Genomic DNA, 17,438 nt, shown 5'->3' with positions numbered 1-17,438 from the left:
AGGGCAGTCTGGGCAGAGGCAGGGTCCACCCCACAGTCCCTCATGGTCTCCTTAGGGGACATATTCTGCCGGGGCCCTGGGGCCACCCCAGCACCCTGCTGCAGCCAGAAGCCTGGTTGGAGGGCCGTGGGCCCCAGCGACACCTGGGAGGGCCTTTCTGGTGCTGGCGGGTGAGGCGTGGGCAGAGAGAGGCCGATTGAGTGCCGGGATCAACCCAGGATTCCCAGCCGGTAAGTGTCGATGGCCAGGCCTTGAGCCCACGTCCAGACTCTGGGGCTGCGGGCCCAGACGCTCCTGCCCTCGATGCTTTCCTTGCAAGCGGTGGAGTTAAGAAAGGAAGCTCTCAAATGAGGGGTGGGGGGTGGGCACAAAGGCTGAAGGGGTGCACCTACAACATGACTGACAAACAATAGCGTACAACTGAAATTTCACAAGGTTGTAACCTATCATAATCTCAATAAAAATTTTTTTACAAAAAGAAAGGAAGCTCTCCACTTCCCTGGCTTGAGTCTCAGGGCAACGACTCACCCTCTGTGAGCATCAGCTTTCCTACCTGGAAGTGGGGCTTTCTGCCTCTTGGGGCTCCTGCTAGGCACATCTCTGTGGGGGCAGGGGTGGACGGAGCTCCGGGGGCCCCGTCCACAAGCTCACCAAGCTGGCGGCCTCTGTCCCTTCTCAGCCCCAGCCCTGGACCCTCCGTCTCTGCCTGGCCCTCTGGACCCCTCCCCGTGCCTGGACCTCCCTTTCCTCTCTGGGCTCCAGATCGCTCCCATCCTGGACTCTGGGGCCCTGAGGGGTCTGCAGAGCTTCTTGGAGAGGAGAGCCTGGCTTTCTGCCACGAGTGCGGAGTGCGCGAAGTGGGGGTGCGGGCTGGCACCGCCTTGGTCTGGGCTCCTTCCTTTAAAATTCCTATTTGACTTTTTTTCCTGAATATCTCTTTTATTTTATTGCTGCCTGTTCTTGTTTCATGAATGCACTGTCTTCTCTGAGCTCTCTGAGGATACTGATGATGGTTTTCCTGAAGTTTCCTTCTCCCTGAATCCCACCTGCTTTCTCCACGTTGCTTTTGGTCTCTGTTGCTTCTCTGCTCAGCTTCCTCAGATGCCTGGCAGCCTGGGTTTTCAGCTTACATTTCAAGTGAGACCCTAAGGGTGGACTGTTGGCCCTGGGAGTAGGACTTTGGTTTCTGGGGTCCGGCTGGGCTGCTGCGTTGGGGGAGACGCTCTCAGAATCTGTGGGTCTGTCCTCTTGGGCCTGTCAGATCCCCAGAGAAGTTCCCACTTTTCTGCCTGGGGGAAGGTACACGCCCTCATCTGTGCCTGTGGCCCCCAGGCCAGAGCCTGCTGCTTTACTCTCCAGGGAATAAATCTCCTGTCTTCTGCGGGGGATCAGGGAGAGGATCTGGAAATCTAGAATGTTCTGCCAATCTTCCTGGCTTCCTTCACATTCACCCCCTCCTCCAAGGGTACTCCGATGCTGCCAGTCCTGAGCCTTCAGGGGGTCCTGTGCTGAAGGATCTGGCAGCTTCTTGGCTTCCCTCAGCCAGCTCAAGGTTCTGCTTTCTCAGGCTCCTGGTTCCTGCTCAGCCGTTGGCTCTCCGGCTCCCGGAATTTTGACATCGTTGTCAGGGGTGATAATCAAAATATTTAACCAAAGATCCTAGGGACTGTGCTGGGAGGCTGGAGGGAGTCCCGAGGCCCCTCCTGGGCCAGGAAGGAGCCCTGTCAGGTCCAGGGGAGGGGCCAGAGCGTGGGAGGGTGGCTGGGCACCAGCTGTGTCCCCAGGAATAGAAGGCTTTTGCACCAGACAACAGCCGTGGTGAACGGAACTGGGCTGGGCTGAAGATCTCTCCCATCGCCTCCTCTCTCTCTTTTTTCTGTCCTCCAGGCTTTATGCCTTAATTTAAAAAAGTCTCCTTACTGTTGTTTTAGAGGGGGTTTGAGAGGGAGCAAAAGTAAATGTGTGTGGTCAAATAGAACTCAGTTAACAAAATAGTGACTGTGTGTGTTCAATTGGCCAGCTTTGCCGGAAGCATCCTCTTCACCTCCATGAGCTCGGGCTCCCTCGCCTGCAGAGCAAGGCGGGCAGGCAGGAAGGCTGCACCTGGTGAGGAGGCTGAATCCGGCCACTTTCCCAGGACCCAAAGGCAGGGGCTCCTCCACTCTCTTCTTCCCCCGTCACTGTCTTAGGTCTGAGCTGGAGGCCATGGATGGGATGGTGAGGTGTGAAGCCAGCTTGAAGCCAGCAGCAGGTCAGACATGAGAAAGCACTTCCCAGCAGCCAGGGCTGTGAAGCCAGAGAACAGGCTGATCTGCGCAGGCTGAGGGGTCTCCCTTCTTAAAGAGCATGAAGGCCAGGAGGGCCCCTGGTTGACCCGGGGTGGAGGGGATCTGCCATCCCCACTGGGATGACCCCAGCGGACCCTGCCCCCTGATCTGTCCCCGGGGTTGTTGATGAATTGATTTTCCTTCCGCAGCCTCCCTTCCTCTGTTTATCAACAGAAAGCTTCTCTCCATGGCAGGCAGGTCCCCCTACTGTGGGACTAAGGGACAAGCCCCTTGTGGAAGGAGGAAGTTTAGGGTGCGAGGGGCAGAGACATGAGGAGCTCTGGGGGCCTAGAAAGAGACCCAATGGTAGGGAGAGGCCTCACAAGGCCCCCTCCCTGGGACCCAAAGCCGGAAGGACAGGGGGCCTCCTCCAGGGAGATGGGGGCTCGGGGAGGACTGGGGTGGTGCTCACCTCCAGGTGGCCTCCACACCAGTTATGGCCGAGCTCGACACAGACAAAGAGCTCCCTGTCCAGCACCCCGGTCTGTGTACTCGCATCAGGCTTGTGCGTCATTTGGGGTCCAAAATGGCCGGAAAGGTCCGTGAGCACCGACTTTTCTCTTTCTGGGGGTACTCGGCCCTGCCCCTTCCGTTCTCTCCTGTCCTGGTCCCCTGCTGCTCGGCTACAGGGTCCGACCACCCCCTACCCCGTCCTCAGCCTGAGCACCCTTCACTCTGCCTCCCAGAGAGTGGACACTTAAGGAAGGGGACAGTTGGTGCTGGAGAAAACCAGGTGTGAGGGGCCCAGGCAAGGCCTGGTTGAGGAAGAGGAAGGGGTCTCTGAGGGATAAGGGGTAGCTGTCTGGATGGGAAGTGGTCCCCTACCCCAGGCCTCTAGGATGGCCATGGATGGTAGGAACGGGTTGTGGCTCCTGCAAGTGAATCCGTACAGAGGGTGTTGGGCTAAGTGAGACTGAGGAGAGCAGGGCAGGCTTATTTTCTTGCTAAAGTGAGAGAGGACTTCTAATACTGAGGTTTTATGCTGAGTAATGGAAAGTTGAAGACTCAAACCTCTTTTGGGGTTTAGAGGGGAGTGGGGGAATAGTAGGGTGAAAACAAGGGCTCTCTGGCAGTGTGGTGCCTCATTGGTAGTTCTGCCTGTTGTCTAACTTGAGTATTTCTTGCTCTGGTCCTGACCCATTTCCTCATGTTTATCTGCAGTGCAGATGGGGAGCTCAGGAACTCACCACTCTTCTCCTCGCCGTCTTCTCTGCTCGAGAGGCATCGCTCAATTCCTCTCTCTTCTTGCGTTCCAGCCTCCTCTGGGCTCATGTGCCCCCATTCTTCCTCTCCTCTGGCCTGCTTCCAACATCTAACAGTGCTGTTTTGGCTTCATCCTGCTGGGGCTCCTGGCTCCTCTTCCTCGGTGTCCATTCCCCCAGACAGCGGCGTGAACTGTGTGTCCCGACAGGGTCCTCTTGCTGAGGGTTCTGGCGGGGAGCATCCGTCTGGTGGGGGTGGGTGGGCTGTGTGCAGCCAGCAGGCCCACGAAGGCCTGTGGGGCTGGTGGATTGGCCTTGACGTCACCCCAGGGGGCCCCTCCTGGCCCCAGGTTCCGAGCTATTTGCCCAGTAGCTCCCCAGGGTGCCTTGATGTGGCGGGTCCGGTGCCAGACATTTTCACATTTAATTTAACCCTCACAACTACCCCATGAGGTTAGGATCCTTGTCTCCATTTTACAGACAAAGAAACAGGCTCAGAATAGGGAAATAATCTCTCTGATGTCACATAGCAGGAAGTGTCAGGGTTAGGATCTGGGCCCTGGTTTCTGCTGGCTCTGTACCTGGGTCCTTCTCTTTGGGAAGTGAGAGTGGGGACAACAGAGGTGACACTTGCCTGGAGTACCCTCAACCGCACTAGGAGGTCCGAAACACCAATGCTGCCACACCCGTTTCCCCGTGACACTGGGGCTCCCAGGGCACTGTGCCCGAGCCCAGCCTGGGTGTTGCCTCTTGTCCTCGGGTCTGACCCCTTGCCCCTCGGGCGTCATGACTCTGCTCATCGCTCCAAGGGGCTGGGATGGGGCAGGGGTGCCTGGGGGAGGCTGCATCAGTGACCTCCTTCTCTCTGGTCGGCCTGGGCCCGGGCCTGCCCTGCTCTGCCCTGAAGCCACCAGAGTAAGAATAGGACAGAATGTGCCAGAAGCAGGGCTCAGGTGGAAGCCGTGCTGGACGGTTCAGCTCAGGAGAGCGAAGGGCAGTCTGCAGCCCCCAGGAGAGCACCAGCCTTGGTCTGAGGGGACGCGGGATTTCAGGGTGTGATGCAGGGTCCAGTCCGGGCGCACGAGGGGCCATCTCTCCCGGCTTCCCAAGTGCTGAAGGATTCGCATCTGTGGGGGCTCGAGGTCCCAGGAGCTTGTTCTGGGCCTGCCCCCTTTGGCCAGCTGTGGCTTCTCCTAGCCGGGAATCAAGTGCTTGAGAGCCTGGGCCCAGATCTGGCTCCTGAGCGCAGGGGCTGCAGTGGGCCCTGGGAGGTCTCGGCTCATACTCCCTTCCAGGTCTCCCCACCTTCAGTGGTCTGAGTCTTGGGTGGTGGGAGTCCCTGGGAGCCCCGGGCCCTGCTTGATTATGGAGCCTGGGGATGAGGCCATGCTGCCTTGTTTTGTGCCTCAGTTTCCCTGGCTGGCTGGCCGGCTGTGCCCTTTGCTTTCTCTCCTTCGTCGTTGATTCCCTTCCTCTCCCCCCTGCCCCCATACTGGCCTGTCCTGCTGCTCTCTGTGGGGTGGTCCCGAGCCCTGCACCTTCCTCCCTGTCTCCTCGTCCCCCTCCAGTCCTGCCCTCTGTTTTCTGTCTCTCCTCTCCATTCACACGCCTCTCACTCTCTCACTTCCTTCTCCTCGCTCTCCCTGGTCTCTGACAGGATCTATGTCAGTGGCTTGGCTCCTCCTGGCCCTCCTTCCTTCTCACAGATCCGTGGACGTCTGCGGGGCACGGACTGAGGGCCCTGGGCTGAGTAGGGAGCTGGAGAGACCTGGGGCTCCACTTCCTTACTCTGTAGAAACAAGAGTCGGGGATGGACCCAGGAGAGGAGCCCAGTGAGACCCCTGCCTGGAGAGGGGTGAGGGATGGAGGGAGGGTGTAGACAGAGGACGGGGGTGGGGGGGGGTGGGGGGGGTAGGTGGAGATCTGCTCATCTGTCTGTATCCGCCTCCATCTGCCTCTGTCTCAGGCTGTCTCTAGCTGTCTGCCAGGCCCCGTCGCTATCTTTGCCCTTCTGTGTTATCTGGGTTCCTAGGACAGGGGCTCTAACCCAGGTCTTCTCCTTCTGTGCCTCCTGCACCCAGCTGCCTTCTTGGTCCATTTCAGGGATGGACCAGTCAGTGGGCTGGTTTCCCAGGAAGGGGAGGGGGCTGTGTGGGAGTGGGTGGATGGTAATTGTATTAGCTCGTTCTGATGCAGTTGGGCTTCCCAGCCAGGGCCGTCCCCTGTCCTCCGCCTCCCCCTCCTCCTCGCTCCCCTCCTGCACTCTCCATTCATCTCACTCCCTCTCCTGGTTCCATCAGAATCAATTAGACAGTCCCAGCTTTAATCTCATTGCAGGAGCCTGGGCTCAGACCCAGCGGCCCAGCTCCTGGGCCTGCAGTCTCCGCTCTGGGCCCTGCAACGAACACCCCAGGGGCAGAGGGATGACCAGGACGACCTCAGGGCCCCTGCTCTTACTTCTCCACCCCCAGATGCCCTGGCCTGCCCAGGGAGCCCACCCGGGATCAATACCCACCATCACTCCAGGTCTGCCCCCACCCCTCCCCCACCGCCATTTATCATGTCAGCTGCTGGGTGGTGATGGAAGTCATTTGGAAAGGGGCCCAGAGGACCCAGGATTCTCAGGCTGCGGAATACAGAGGGGTGGGGGGGTGGGGGATGGGGGCTTGAATAATGAGCCACCAGTGTCTGAAGCCATGTATTGTGCAGAAGAGAGTGACCGAGTTGTTCTCCTTCCCTAGCAAGGCAGGCTAAGAGGAAATGGTCTGGAATTTGAGGAGGAGGATGGAGGTTAGGTATCAGGAGGAACTTCCTGCCTGTCGGGGGTCAGAGGCCTGGGTTAGTGGTGGTGAAGGAAGGAGAGAGGATTTACGGCCTCACCTCCTTTGGGTGTGTGTAAGGGGAAAGATTTCCTGTCCTCCTCTCCCTCCCTCTTCTCTCCCTTGCCTCCTCCTCCGTTTGTAATGTTGTGCTATGGAAAGGCAATGAACCTGGAATGGGGGCCTCGGTCCAGTCTGGCATTGCTGCTTTCTAGCTGTGTGACTCCTGGCAAGTCACTTAAGCTCTCTGGGCCTCAGTGTCTTCATGTGTAAATTGCATGTGTGTTGGGGCGAGGGGCAGAAGAAGGCGTCGGATCTCTTTCAAGTTTAACTGGAATCAGTACTGGATGTTGGGGGGCTGCTTCCGAATAGGGACATGGTGCCCCTCGTCAGGGGCGGGTGGGGTGGAGATGCACAAAGAGGGCACCATCCTGGCTGCGGGAGCAGCAAGAACCCTGAAGATGACACTCCCAAAGGCCCATACGCCAGGCTGGGGAGGGACCCGTGGATTTGGAAGCGGGGATGGCCTTCCTTCCTTGCTTCCTTTATTCATGCAATCAACCAGCCAAGCTACCAAGCCACTTGTGTTTATCCACCACGTGCCGGCCGCCGTGCCAGGTGCCAGGGAGTGACTGTGAAGGACTGACAGTCGTCCGGGAGCTGGCATTCTGGTAGGCAGGGGCTGAGACGGTGAAGACGTGAGCAAATCTCAGCGCGAGCTGGTGAAGGGCTATGAAGAAACGAACACACTGCTGTCACATGTGGTCTGGGGGTAGGAGGGCACGGAAGGACTTCCATGGTGTGCTTGGAGAAGGCCAGAACCTAGGAGGTGATATTGGAGTTGTAGGAGCTGGGATCCCTCTTCTGTCACATGGCGGGAGAACTCGGGGGCTGCGCGCAAGTTCTGGACCTCATGTGGTTGGGCAGTGTGACCATGAGTGTGGCCCTGTGGAGGTGCTGGGGCCCTGGGAACCCTGCCTGGAGAGGGACCGGCGGGACAGCCCCCTGGGGCTGCAGGAGGAACCACTGGGGCTGGGAGGGCGGAGTAACTCAACTCTTGCGTAGTGAGAGAGCACCTGCAGAGCTGGGCCTGTCCCCATCTGATGGAGGAGAAAGGCGGGAAGGTCCCCGGGGAGGCCCCTCTGTGCATCTCTCTGGGTGTGAAAGCGAGACCCTGAGCCTCCGATCAGATGCCCAAGCCATTCTCCTGAACAGGGGTGCCTTTGTCCCCTACAGACAACACCAGCCGGGGGCACTGTAGCCCTGGGGGCCGGGTACAGAGGAAGCTCTGTATCTACCCTGAGCCGGGTGGGCCATCCTCCCGTGGCCTGTCCCCAAGGGGCTGGTGGTTGTGACCTGCTCTCTTGTTCCCCCGACAGCTTCGCTGGCCATCTCTGGGAAGTTTCCCATTCTTCTCCTGCTTCTCAGGCTTGGGGGACGGGCCTCCTGGCCCTGATCCTGCAGAAGCTTGGGGAGAAAGGCCTGGAGCGGCCCCTCTCTGCAAGCACGGCCTCCATCCCGCCCCCGCTCCAGACTCTGGAGTTTCCTCCCGGACTTGTGTTCAGAGGCTGGCTCTCTGGACTCTGAACAAGAGTGAGATGTGGAGAAGAAATTGTTCCGAGGGAGAGGGCCGCAGGGCGCGAGTCCCCAGGGTTGGCAGGGCTGGGAGACAGGCCTGGAGTCTGTGGGAGCCCGGACAGGGTAAGGGGCCAGGAGGATGGTGGCTAAGTTTTCAAAAGCTCCACTGGGGAGCGAGGCACCCACATGGGGCCTGTGGACACGGTGGGGTCTCAGATCCTACCCAGCTCATCCCCAACCCTCTCACTCACTCCACGCTTTGGCCTCTAATACAAGGTCCCTGGCGTCTGAGCATCCATATCTGGTCCACTCCCTGGAGCCATGTGTCTCTGTCCCTGACGCTTGGGGCCTGGAAGGAGACACGGTGGGCGAGAAGATTTCCTGAGCACCTGCCAGGTGCCGGCTGCAGCTTCTGGGGCTTTGAGGGAGAAAGAAGACTGAGGCCGAGAGACCTTTTGGGCTTGGACCCCTTCCCAACCCCCCAAACACATGCGTTTGGGAGAAAGAGCAAGCCGAGGGGACCTTGCTCAGACCTTCCGGAGGCTCTGAGCGCTCTGCAGCTCCCATCCTCAGGATTCTGCTCTCCTCCAGTGATGAGAACAGAACAGAGGACTGTGATTTCCCAGGAGTCACTGAACTCCCCAGGACACATTTCCGTGTCCCGTGCGCATGGGGCAGGATCACGCCGACCTTCAGGAGTTCTGACACCGGACCTGAAGCTCTGTGGGGCGAGGTGGGGCTGGAGGTGGGAGGGGAGGGTGGGGAGAAGCTCCAGGTGGTGACGGGCCTGACTGCGTGTCCTCGTGTCCTCGTCAGCCGCACACTCGTCCCTTCCTCTCTGAGGGTCAGTGGCTTAAGGACACCTCCTGCTGGGCAGGGAAGGCAGTGAAGGGCTCTCCGCCCTTCGGAGCCCTGTCCATCAGGATCTCCTTGTGGGGAAGGGCAGCAGCTGGCCATCACTTCCTTCTCTTTCTTCCTACCCTCCGTCTCTTCCTTCCTCCTGTGTTTGATAAGTGCCTTTCACGCCCGACGCCCTGAGAAGCCTTTAAGAATCCCCTTAAGACAAGGTCACCTCGTCTTCCTCCCTCAGTCTCGGCAGGGCCACACGGTAACCAATTCTATATGAAGAACTTCCTGCCATTTAGAAAATTCTACAAGTGACTCCTTTCGATTAAACTTCGTTCCACTTGCAAAGGATTAAATCCCATTTCCTCGGGTGTTGCATCTTGTCCCCGTCCTCCGGGGCCAGGGTGGGAGGCTGTGGAGGCTACAGGCCCCCCAAGAGGAGGAAGGCCCCCTCCACAGGCCTGGAACAGCCTGGAGTGGTGACAGGCACTTGGCTGGAGGTCGTGGGTGTGAACAAAGGCAGGGCCCGCTGGGATGGGCTCCCTCTGCGGGGTGGGGAAGTGGGGACGGTCAGACCACCTCCACCCACTTCCCTGCTGCCCCCTCTGGCTTTCCTCCAGAGGCATTGTTTTTTTTTTTTTGAGGAAGATTAGCCCTGAGCTAACTGCTGTCAATACTCTTTTTGCTGAGGAAGACTGGCCCTGAGCTGACATCCATGCCCATCTTCCTCTGCTTTATATGTGGGACGCCTACCACAGCATGGCTTGATGAGCAGTGCCATGTCTGCACCCAGGATCCGAACCAGCGGACCCAGGGCTGCTAAAGCGGAACGTTTGCACTTAACTGCTGCGCCACCGGGCCGGCCCCCGACTCCAGAGCCTTCATGGTGGGGAAGTGACCATGGTCCCCTTGCTGGAGGATTGTTAGGGGCTGAGGGCCGTAAAACATCTGTCCCTCCCCTCCCACTCGTCTAGCCCCGACCAGCGGTGACTTCTTCCTCTTCCCTCATGGTGTTCCTGCCCACTCTTCCCCAAAACGCTGGACCCCACTGCCTGGCCTCGAAGGGAGCAGCTGAAGCGGGCATGGGGCAGGGCCGAGAAGTCTGCCGGGGAAGAGGAGAGCTTGGGGCAGGGGTGAGCCAGCCCAGAGGTTCTCAGGTCCTCAGGCTGCCTGTTGGGAAGGAGCCCCAGGTTGGAACCCCTGCGATGCTGTCCTGTGTCCCCAACCTCCCCTGAGGAAGGAACCAGGGAGACAGCGTTGCCAGGAAAAATGGCCCTGAGATGGTGCCCCCAGAAGCCCAGGCCCCTGAATGCAGGCGGTGAGGGTCGTGGGGGAGGGGACCCTGGCTGGCGCTCCAGGGGCCTGTTGCTGTGAAAGAGGCCCTGGCAAGGGTCCTGCCAGCGGCCACAGCTCCTCCGCCCCTTTTCTCTCTGGGCTTGGCTGGCCGGCTGCCTGCCCTCTCGGTGTCTCTGCAGCAACAGAACTAGGGGCAAGGCTCCAGGCTGCCTCTCCACCTCTCGGTAGTCTGTCTGTGTGTCCCCTGCCTGTCTCTCTCTGCCTTTGTCTCTCTGTGTCTCTATTTCTCTCTCCCTTTCTCCAGAGTCCAGAACCTCCTCCTAGCCTTTCTCTTCTTCCCTCTCCCTAGTTCCAGGGTCACACACAGTATGGCGACCCTGAGAGGACCCCATCCTCTGTTCACAAAGTCTGAGCACAGCAGAGGCAGAGAAGGGTCCCCGGCCTCCGGTGGCTGCCATGGGGCAGGACAGAAAGTGAGGAAGGGGAGTGGAGGGCCCCGAACCCTGGAGAGGAGGTTCGGCCGTAGCAGAGGCAGCCTGTCCAGCTCTGACCCATCCGAGCCGGGTTAGCCTCGGAGGAGGGGTCCCTTCCAACCTGTAGGGGCAATGGGATGCTCAGGGCTCCCTCCTCTAGTTGGCTGGAGAGAGATCCAAGCAGAGGAGTCGGGGTGTGGCCAGGGTCAGAGCCTGGCAGTGAGTTGGGACAGCTGGCCCAGGTTGTGTTCAGTGTCCCCATGTGCATGCCCGACTCATGGATGTGTCTGCTTCAGTCATGGGAGCCGGTGGCCTCCGTTTAAGTTAATCACATTATGCTCTGGGGAGCAATATGGGAATTGGAGGGAGGTCTGGAGGGAATCCGCACACACGCACACTCACACACTCACACGCTCACTGCAGCTCGAGCACAATGCTGCCGCCACCGCCGCCCTGGCTCCCACCGCTGCTGCGCCCTGCTCGCAGGTGGCCGCCCGGCGCCTGGCGCCGCCTCTGCCTGGTCCCTACCCGCCTCTCCCGCGCGGATCCCCGAGCCTCCGGAGTTGCCGAGGTGCCTGCGCCCGCCCCCCAGCCCGCCGGGGAAACAGCCAGGCGGAGGCTGTCACGCCGAGGGGAGGAGAGAGGGAAAAGCCGGAGGAAGTCCCGGAGGGTGGAAGCGCCCTGCAGCGGCCCGCGCCTCCCGCGGGGGGCTTCCGGGGAGATGGAGCCACGTCGGGGCCGCGCCGCGGGGTCCCCGCCGCGCTCCTCCCGCTAGAGGGGGCAGGACACTCGCGCTGCTCCTGCGGGGAGACCCGGGGGCAGGGCTCTCTCCTTCCTCTTCATCCCCCCAACTCTGCGCCCGGAGCAGTCGGTCCTCGCGGCCGAGGCGCCCACTCTTGGGGTCAACATGACGCGGCTGAGCTGGTGCTTCTCCTGCGTGATCCGATGGGGCAAGTACCTCTTCTGCCTCCTGCCCCTGCGCTTCTGTCTCCGCAGCCAGGTAACGAGTCCGCCTCACCTGGCGCTGCCCTACCCCTCCCCGACGGGTACTCCCCTCCCTCCGTCTCCTCGGGGTGTCCCATTTGTCCCCCTCCCGGCCCCAAGGACACATCATCGTGACCGATGTCATCCTGGCTCTCGTCAGAGTTTTGGGCCTCCCGGGGAGCCCCCGCCCGTGCTGCGCTGATCCACGAGGGCGGAGTGGCTGCCCCTCCCCCAGCACACAGCCTTAGGCGGCTGGGGTTTTTGGGTCAGAAGTCGGAAGGATAGCCCCCAGTCTGTGGGAGGGCAGTGGAGGTTTGGGTACAGAGGAACGTTTCTGGGGGTTTTAAGCATCCCTCCCAAGTTTCTGTGGGAATGGAGGGCGAGTTCCCGGAAAAGTCTCTTTTTCCCCTCAGTGGGCTCAGAGGACCCAGAGTTAAGGCTGGGCTATAACAGAGTGAGATGGAAATGGGTAGGGAAGCGGCTAGTGGACATCAGGAGGGATTTCCCGTCTATTCAGGAGGGTGGAAGGACCAGGGAACCCGACAGGGAGAGGCTGGGGGCTGGGGCTCCAGGTCCGGGCAGCAGCAGGTTGGTGGGTGAGGAGGGGTCTGGTGGGACCCCGCAGTGCTGTGGGTGGGCGTGTCCTGCTTGAGCATCTTTCTCCCTGGGGTCCTCCCAGAGAAGATCCCTGGCAGGGCCTTCAGGGTGTGTGCGCTTGTGCGTGTGGCGGGTGGGGGGAGGGCAGGTTGACGGGGGTCAGAGGTGGCCAGCAGAGTAGGGAACTGGAAAAATGGCATGTAACCTTAAATTCCCCCTTGGCGGGGCAGAAATAACCCCAAGAGAATGACTTCAAGCCCCTGGAAACCTCCAGTGAGGGGAAGGACCTCAGGGACTGGGGGTCCTGTAACGGGGGCCTGGCTGTCTGATCCCCTGTCCACTCCTTTGGGAGCCCAAGGGACCCCTGTCACATGGGGCAGGGGGCTCAGGACACACTGGGTAGGAGCGTTGCTGTAGAGCTGGTCTGCCTGGCTTTGAGATCTGGCTCTGCCACCGACTAGCTGTGGACCCTCTGCCCGAACCTTGGTTTTCTCAGACGTAGAATGGAGATTAAAATAATACGCACATCATTGTGTTGTTGTGAGGATCCCATGAGGTAATGCATTTTTTAAAGTACTTACTGAAGTGCCTACTCCATAGCAGGTGTTCAATAAAAATTGGGAATATTATCTTTTTTATTACTGTGGTGTCTGACAGGGAGCCGCCTCCTTAGAAACCTTCAGGTGGGCCTGGGCGGGGGGTGTGGGGATGGAGGGGCTTCTCCCAGCATCCGTTCTTCCCATTCCACTCCATCAGAAGCTCAAGTGTTCAACTCCTCCTCCCAGGTGCCGCCTCTGGGCCTCAGTTTCCCTTTCTGCCACTCCGCAGTGGGGAAAGCTGCCAGCAGGCTCTCGCCCCAGTCACCCAAGATGTGCTTTGAAATCTTCCAGCAAAATGCCTTGTCCCCAGGGATTGGCTGGGAGGCAGGTGCTGCAGCTGGGGACCACAGGCCCGGAGCCCTGTCCGCATTCCCCTGGGCTCTGAGTTCAGATGCTGCGGACTCCGGGCTCCAGATTCCGGGGAAGGCAACTGCAGCGGGAAATGGCCAGCCAGGACCAGGTCAGTCGGACCCCAGGCCGCTTGGCCTTTCCTGCTCCTCCTCTGCAGAGGTGGAAGGTAACTTGAGCATTTCATGCGCCAGGATTTGAGCTGGGGACTGGGGGTGAGGGGCCGGGCCCGAGCTGCAGCTACCTCCCTCCAGCCTCCGAGGGGCCTGAGTCAGGCAGGAAATTAGAACTGGGGGAGAGATCAAGATTACTGAGTGAAGATCTGGGAAGGATTTTATTAAACATTGTTGGGATTGAGTCCAGATGCTGTCCGCACCCAGGATGCTGCTGGAGGGGAGGTGGGGGAAGGGGCTGGGGGTGATGCTCCTTCCTGTGTCAGCTGGGGAAACTGAGGCTCAGACAGGGCCTGATTGGAACCTCACCTTCTCTCCCAGGGAGCTTCCAGATTTCTGGAGGGCAAGGGGTGACCTCAGTGTCACACTGGAGGGGTGGTGGGCATGAGGGCGAGGGGAGGACCCTCTCTGCACAGGGTGCCTGGGTGGGCTTGATGATAAGCACTCCTTGCTCCCGCTGCTGCATCTCACGCCAGGGCATGGTAAGTGGAGTGTGAGTGGGACTACAGCCCCCACTTGCCCCTTGGCTGCATCTTGTGCAGTCTACGTCCTGCGCAATGGTACGCGGAGGCTCTGCTGGGGCTCTGAGCACCCCAGAACTCCAAGGCCGAGTGTGTATGGGAGTGGGGAGCAGGGGAGTCGCCTGGCTTACCTGAAAGGAGACCCTATGGGCAGTAGCGGCCAGACCCTGTCCTCACCCAGGCCCCAGGCCCCAGGGCTGTCTAGGACCGCGGTTTTTCTCTTCTTGTTGGCACTTCCAGAGCTACTATGGAGCCAGTCGGTCTCATCCTGACCCATGTGGCAGCACTGAGCTGTTTCCCTCTGTGTGTTCCCCCTACCCTCACCTCCCCCAACTCATGCCAGACCTGGGCCTGGCCAGCTGACCCCCATCCTGGACCCGCAGCAGCAGCCCTTGGATAAGGAGATGGGAGGACAGCTAACACATCACCTCAGCGTGGAACCATAACTCCTGGTCCCTGGTGACTGTATTGCCACAGGAGCAGCAGGAAAATTCTTGATTCCCATGAGATATGGAATTAGATGCCTTGGATTCTATTCTCACACATACTAGCTGTGTGACTCTGAGCAAGTTGCTGAAGCTCTCTGTGCCTCACTTTCTGCAGCTGTAAAATGAGAGCTGGTAGGAGGTTTAAATGCAAGACTGCAATTAAGTGCCTGGTTAGTTAATATTGATCTTTTCTGGAGGTGGAGTGGCAGAGTCTGAGGGGACAAAAGGCTACAGATACAGTTGCCGAGGGCTTTGGTGTCAGATTCCTGTGTCCCATACTGTTGGGGTCCGCAGCTGCACGTTGGAGGGGAATCCCAGTGCCGGCTCTGCACCCCCCTATTTGATGGGAGGCCCCTGGGCCCGGCTGGGAGGAGGGTTTTGGTGTGTGTGGTCCCAGTGGGAAAGACAGTGGGCTGCAGTGTTGGCAGGAGAAGCTGAGAGCGTGACTCTGGTCTGGTGAGGACTGGACGGTAGGGTGCTTAGGAAAAAATCTGGGTTCGGGAGCCACGGATCTGGAGCCCTGCTCCTGCCCCACTCTGTGGCCTCAGGCATGTCCCACTTCCTCCCTCACCATGTCACCTTGTCATCTGTTAGACAAGAGGGCTGGATTAGGCGAGCAGGGCCCCTAAGGCCAAACCCTGCTGGCAGACGTGCTTCATTTGGCTGGCAGAATGGTTTAAAAAAAGAGAAAAAGCCAACATTTTAAAGTTTGCATTTTTTTCATGTTTTGTATAAAAGATCTTGTATGATAGTGTAGATTTAGGACTTCTCTTGACAGATAAAAAGATCTGACGGTGTGGGCTTACATCACTGATGCTACAGTGGCTGTCACGGAGGAGCCGGCGTCCCCTTTAACTGGACCTGCCTCTCCAGGTCCCCAGAGACCCCTCCTCTCCTCTCACTTAACGTTTCTTGGGCCATGGAAGCCTCTGACTGTGACCCCTGGGCCGACTGAGCATGAAGGTCTGTCCTCCTCCGATGTTCCGGGAATTTCGGATTCTGTGACCAGTGGTGACAGAGGACAGGCTCAATCCCTCCAAAGGAGACAGGCTGGACAACAGGAAGAATGCCTTGATGGACCAGTGTCAAGGATAGGAAGAAGGGATTGGAGGGAGCTGGGGCCTTGCCTGGGAAATTTGTGAATCAGAGAATGTGGAACTGGAAGGGATCATAGAGGCCATCATTGGTCATTTTGCGGGTGGGGAAACTGAGGCTGGGAGAGGAGAGTGCCAGGTTCAGGCTCACAAGGCCCCTTAGGCTCCTTCCTGCCCTCCCCCTCCCCCCTGCTTCAGCTCCGCCTGCCTCCCGGCCCACCGCCAGCCCCGGGGCCGAAGTCCTGACTATCTCTTCAGCTGGCTACTGCATGGGGCTGGAGGGCAGCAGGCGGTGAGCAGGAAGGGCTCTGTGTGCAGAGGGGAGAGTGGAGCTGAACACAGACCCTCTGCAGAAATGGCCATGGGAAGCGGGGAAAGGCTTTTGGGATCCCAGCTCAGAAAACCCAGCCAGCCTGCCGGCGTGTACCGGCAGTCTGCTGCGTGTGAGCCCTGGTCCAGGCACAGGGTGGGGATCCCAGGATGAGTGACATCGTTCCGGCCTCTGGAGAGTCTGCAGCCTGAGAGAGCTCAGAGGCGAGGGGGTGGCGGGAAGAGATAGTGCTGAAGATGGGAGGGTATCACAGGCCTGCACAGAGGGCAAGGGATGCCCAAGGCCCTTTCCCCGGGGGGCTGGAGCGGCAGAGAAGGAGGGTGTGGAAAGGGGACGGAAGATGCTCAAAGTAGGGCAAATATGTCAGGATCCACTGATTGATGGATTGATTCATTCCCTCGGCAGCCATGTCTGGCACCTGCTGTTTGCCAGGCTCTGGGGACACAAAACATGAGATGTGTCCTTGCCCTGTGACCCTCCCCAGGCTGTGAAGGATGAACAGTAGGTAACAAGCATGGAATAGAGTCATTACGTACAGTCAGAGATGCCTCGGGTGGCAGAATTTAACATTCAACAGGGAGGATGGTGGTTAGGTAGCAGAAAGGACTTCCGACAGTCAGAGGTCAGATACAGGACAGATCCCCATAGATGAGACCCTCAAAAGAGAGACGGGGCATTCTGGAGGCAGGGCTCTTCCAAGGAGCCCCCCAGCACTAGGGTCCTCCACTCTCCTCTTCAGTCCCAGTTGAGGGGCCTGGGGAGGGAGCTGGCCTGAGGGCTACAGGGCCTCCTTGGGCTGCGTGGGAGGCCAGACAAGTTGGTGTCGCTGTGACTTGGTCTTCTGCCTTGTTTTCCAGCGTTTCTGGGAAGCTGCAAGGCGACTTCTCAGAACTCCCCAGATAGCTGCCGGGAGGCGCATCTTCCAGAGCCGCCAGCAGCACAGGGCTGTGGGAGCAGGTGGGGGGGTGGGGGGGAAGGAGGGACGACGGTGGGAGGGGCCTGGGGTGTCAGGGCTTAGCTGGTTCAACCCTTGAAATTGTCGCAGAGTGACAAGGCTGGCGATGGGGGCTGGGGCATGGGCTCAGGGCTGGCAATGGGCGCTGGGGTGTGGGTTCAGGGCTGGCAATGTGGACTAGGGTCATGGGCTCAGGGATGGTGAGGGGGGCTGGGACTGGGCTCGGGGTTCTCAGAAAGGCCTCCTGAAAATCCCTTCTTGCTTGCCCTCACTGCATCTTTGGAGAGAGGGAGGTCTGCAGGCGTCTCTGTCTATGGACATCCCCTTGGTGGCTGCAGGGCCAGCCACATGTGGAAGACTGGTCCATTTCCGTGTTGGCTCAACTGTCAGTTGAGCCCCAGAAGGCTTGCAGGGGGTGCCAAGGGGCACCGTGATTCTGGCAGGGGGTGCAGGGTAAGGGCAGAAACTTTCTCAGCCCCATAGCTCTGCGGAAGGACTTGGAGAGGTGTGAGAAGGGACCTTGATTCCTCACCGTATCTCCTTTATCAGAACAAACACTCTTACCTGAAGCACCTGCTCCAGGAAGGACCAGAATTAGACACTTTGCTTCAGTGTCCTCCCCTGACTTCTCAGAATCACCTTGTCCAGTGCGCAACCTGCACATCCGCATGTGGTAGCCTTGCCCCAGTTGAAGTGTGAATGTTTCTCTTTCTGGGGTTTCCCAGGTAGATGTCTTGGCTGGACTGTGGGCTGGGAGCCAGCACACCTGGCTGGGCAGGTCCACCTGCTGGGAGAGGCCAGTCATGG

General features: G+C 59.3%; 1 protein-coding gene across 3 annotated transcripts in view; it reads left to right on the top strand.

The window, feature by feature from the left end:
- TNS1 (tensin 1) overlaps nucleotides 1-17,438 on the top strand; it is a 206,661-nt gene continuing 189,223 nt past the window's right edge. The window contains exon 1 of one of the 3 annotated variants that reach the window (XM_070270468.1): nucleotides 1-230. Coding sequence is in view for 2 of the 3 variants with exons in the window: in XM_070270454.1 (XP_070126555.1) it covers nucleotides 11,449-11,541 (93 nt within the window). In the remaining variant the exon portion in view is untranslated. Of the gene's footprint in view, nucleotides 231-11,173; nucleotides 11,542-17,438 lie in introns of those variants that run through there. The other 2 variants (XM_070270454.1, XM_070270452.1) reach the window with 2 other exon arrangements.

This window comes from Equus caballus, chromosome 6 (genome assembly GCF_041296265.1).
Source record: "Equus caballus isolate H_3958 breed thoroughbred chromosome 6, TB-T2T, whole genome shotgun sequence".
Taxonomy (NCBI): Eukaryota; Metazoa; Chordata; class Mammalia; order Perissodactyla; family Equidae; genus Equus; species Equus caballus.
This window is presented reverse-complemented; position numbering and strand designations above follow the sequence as displayed.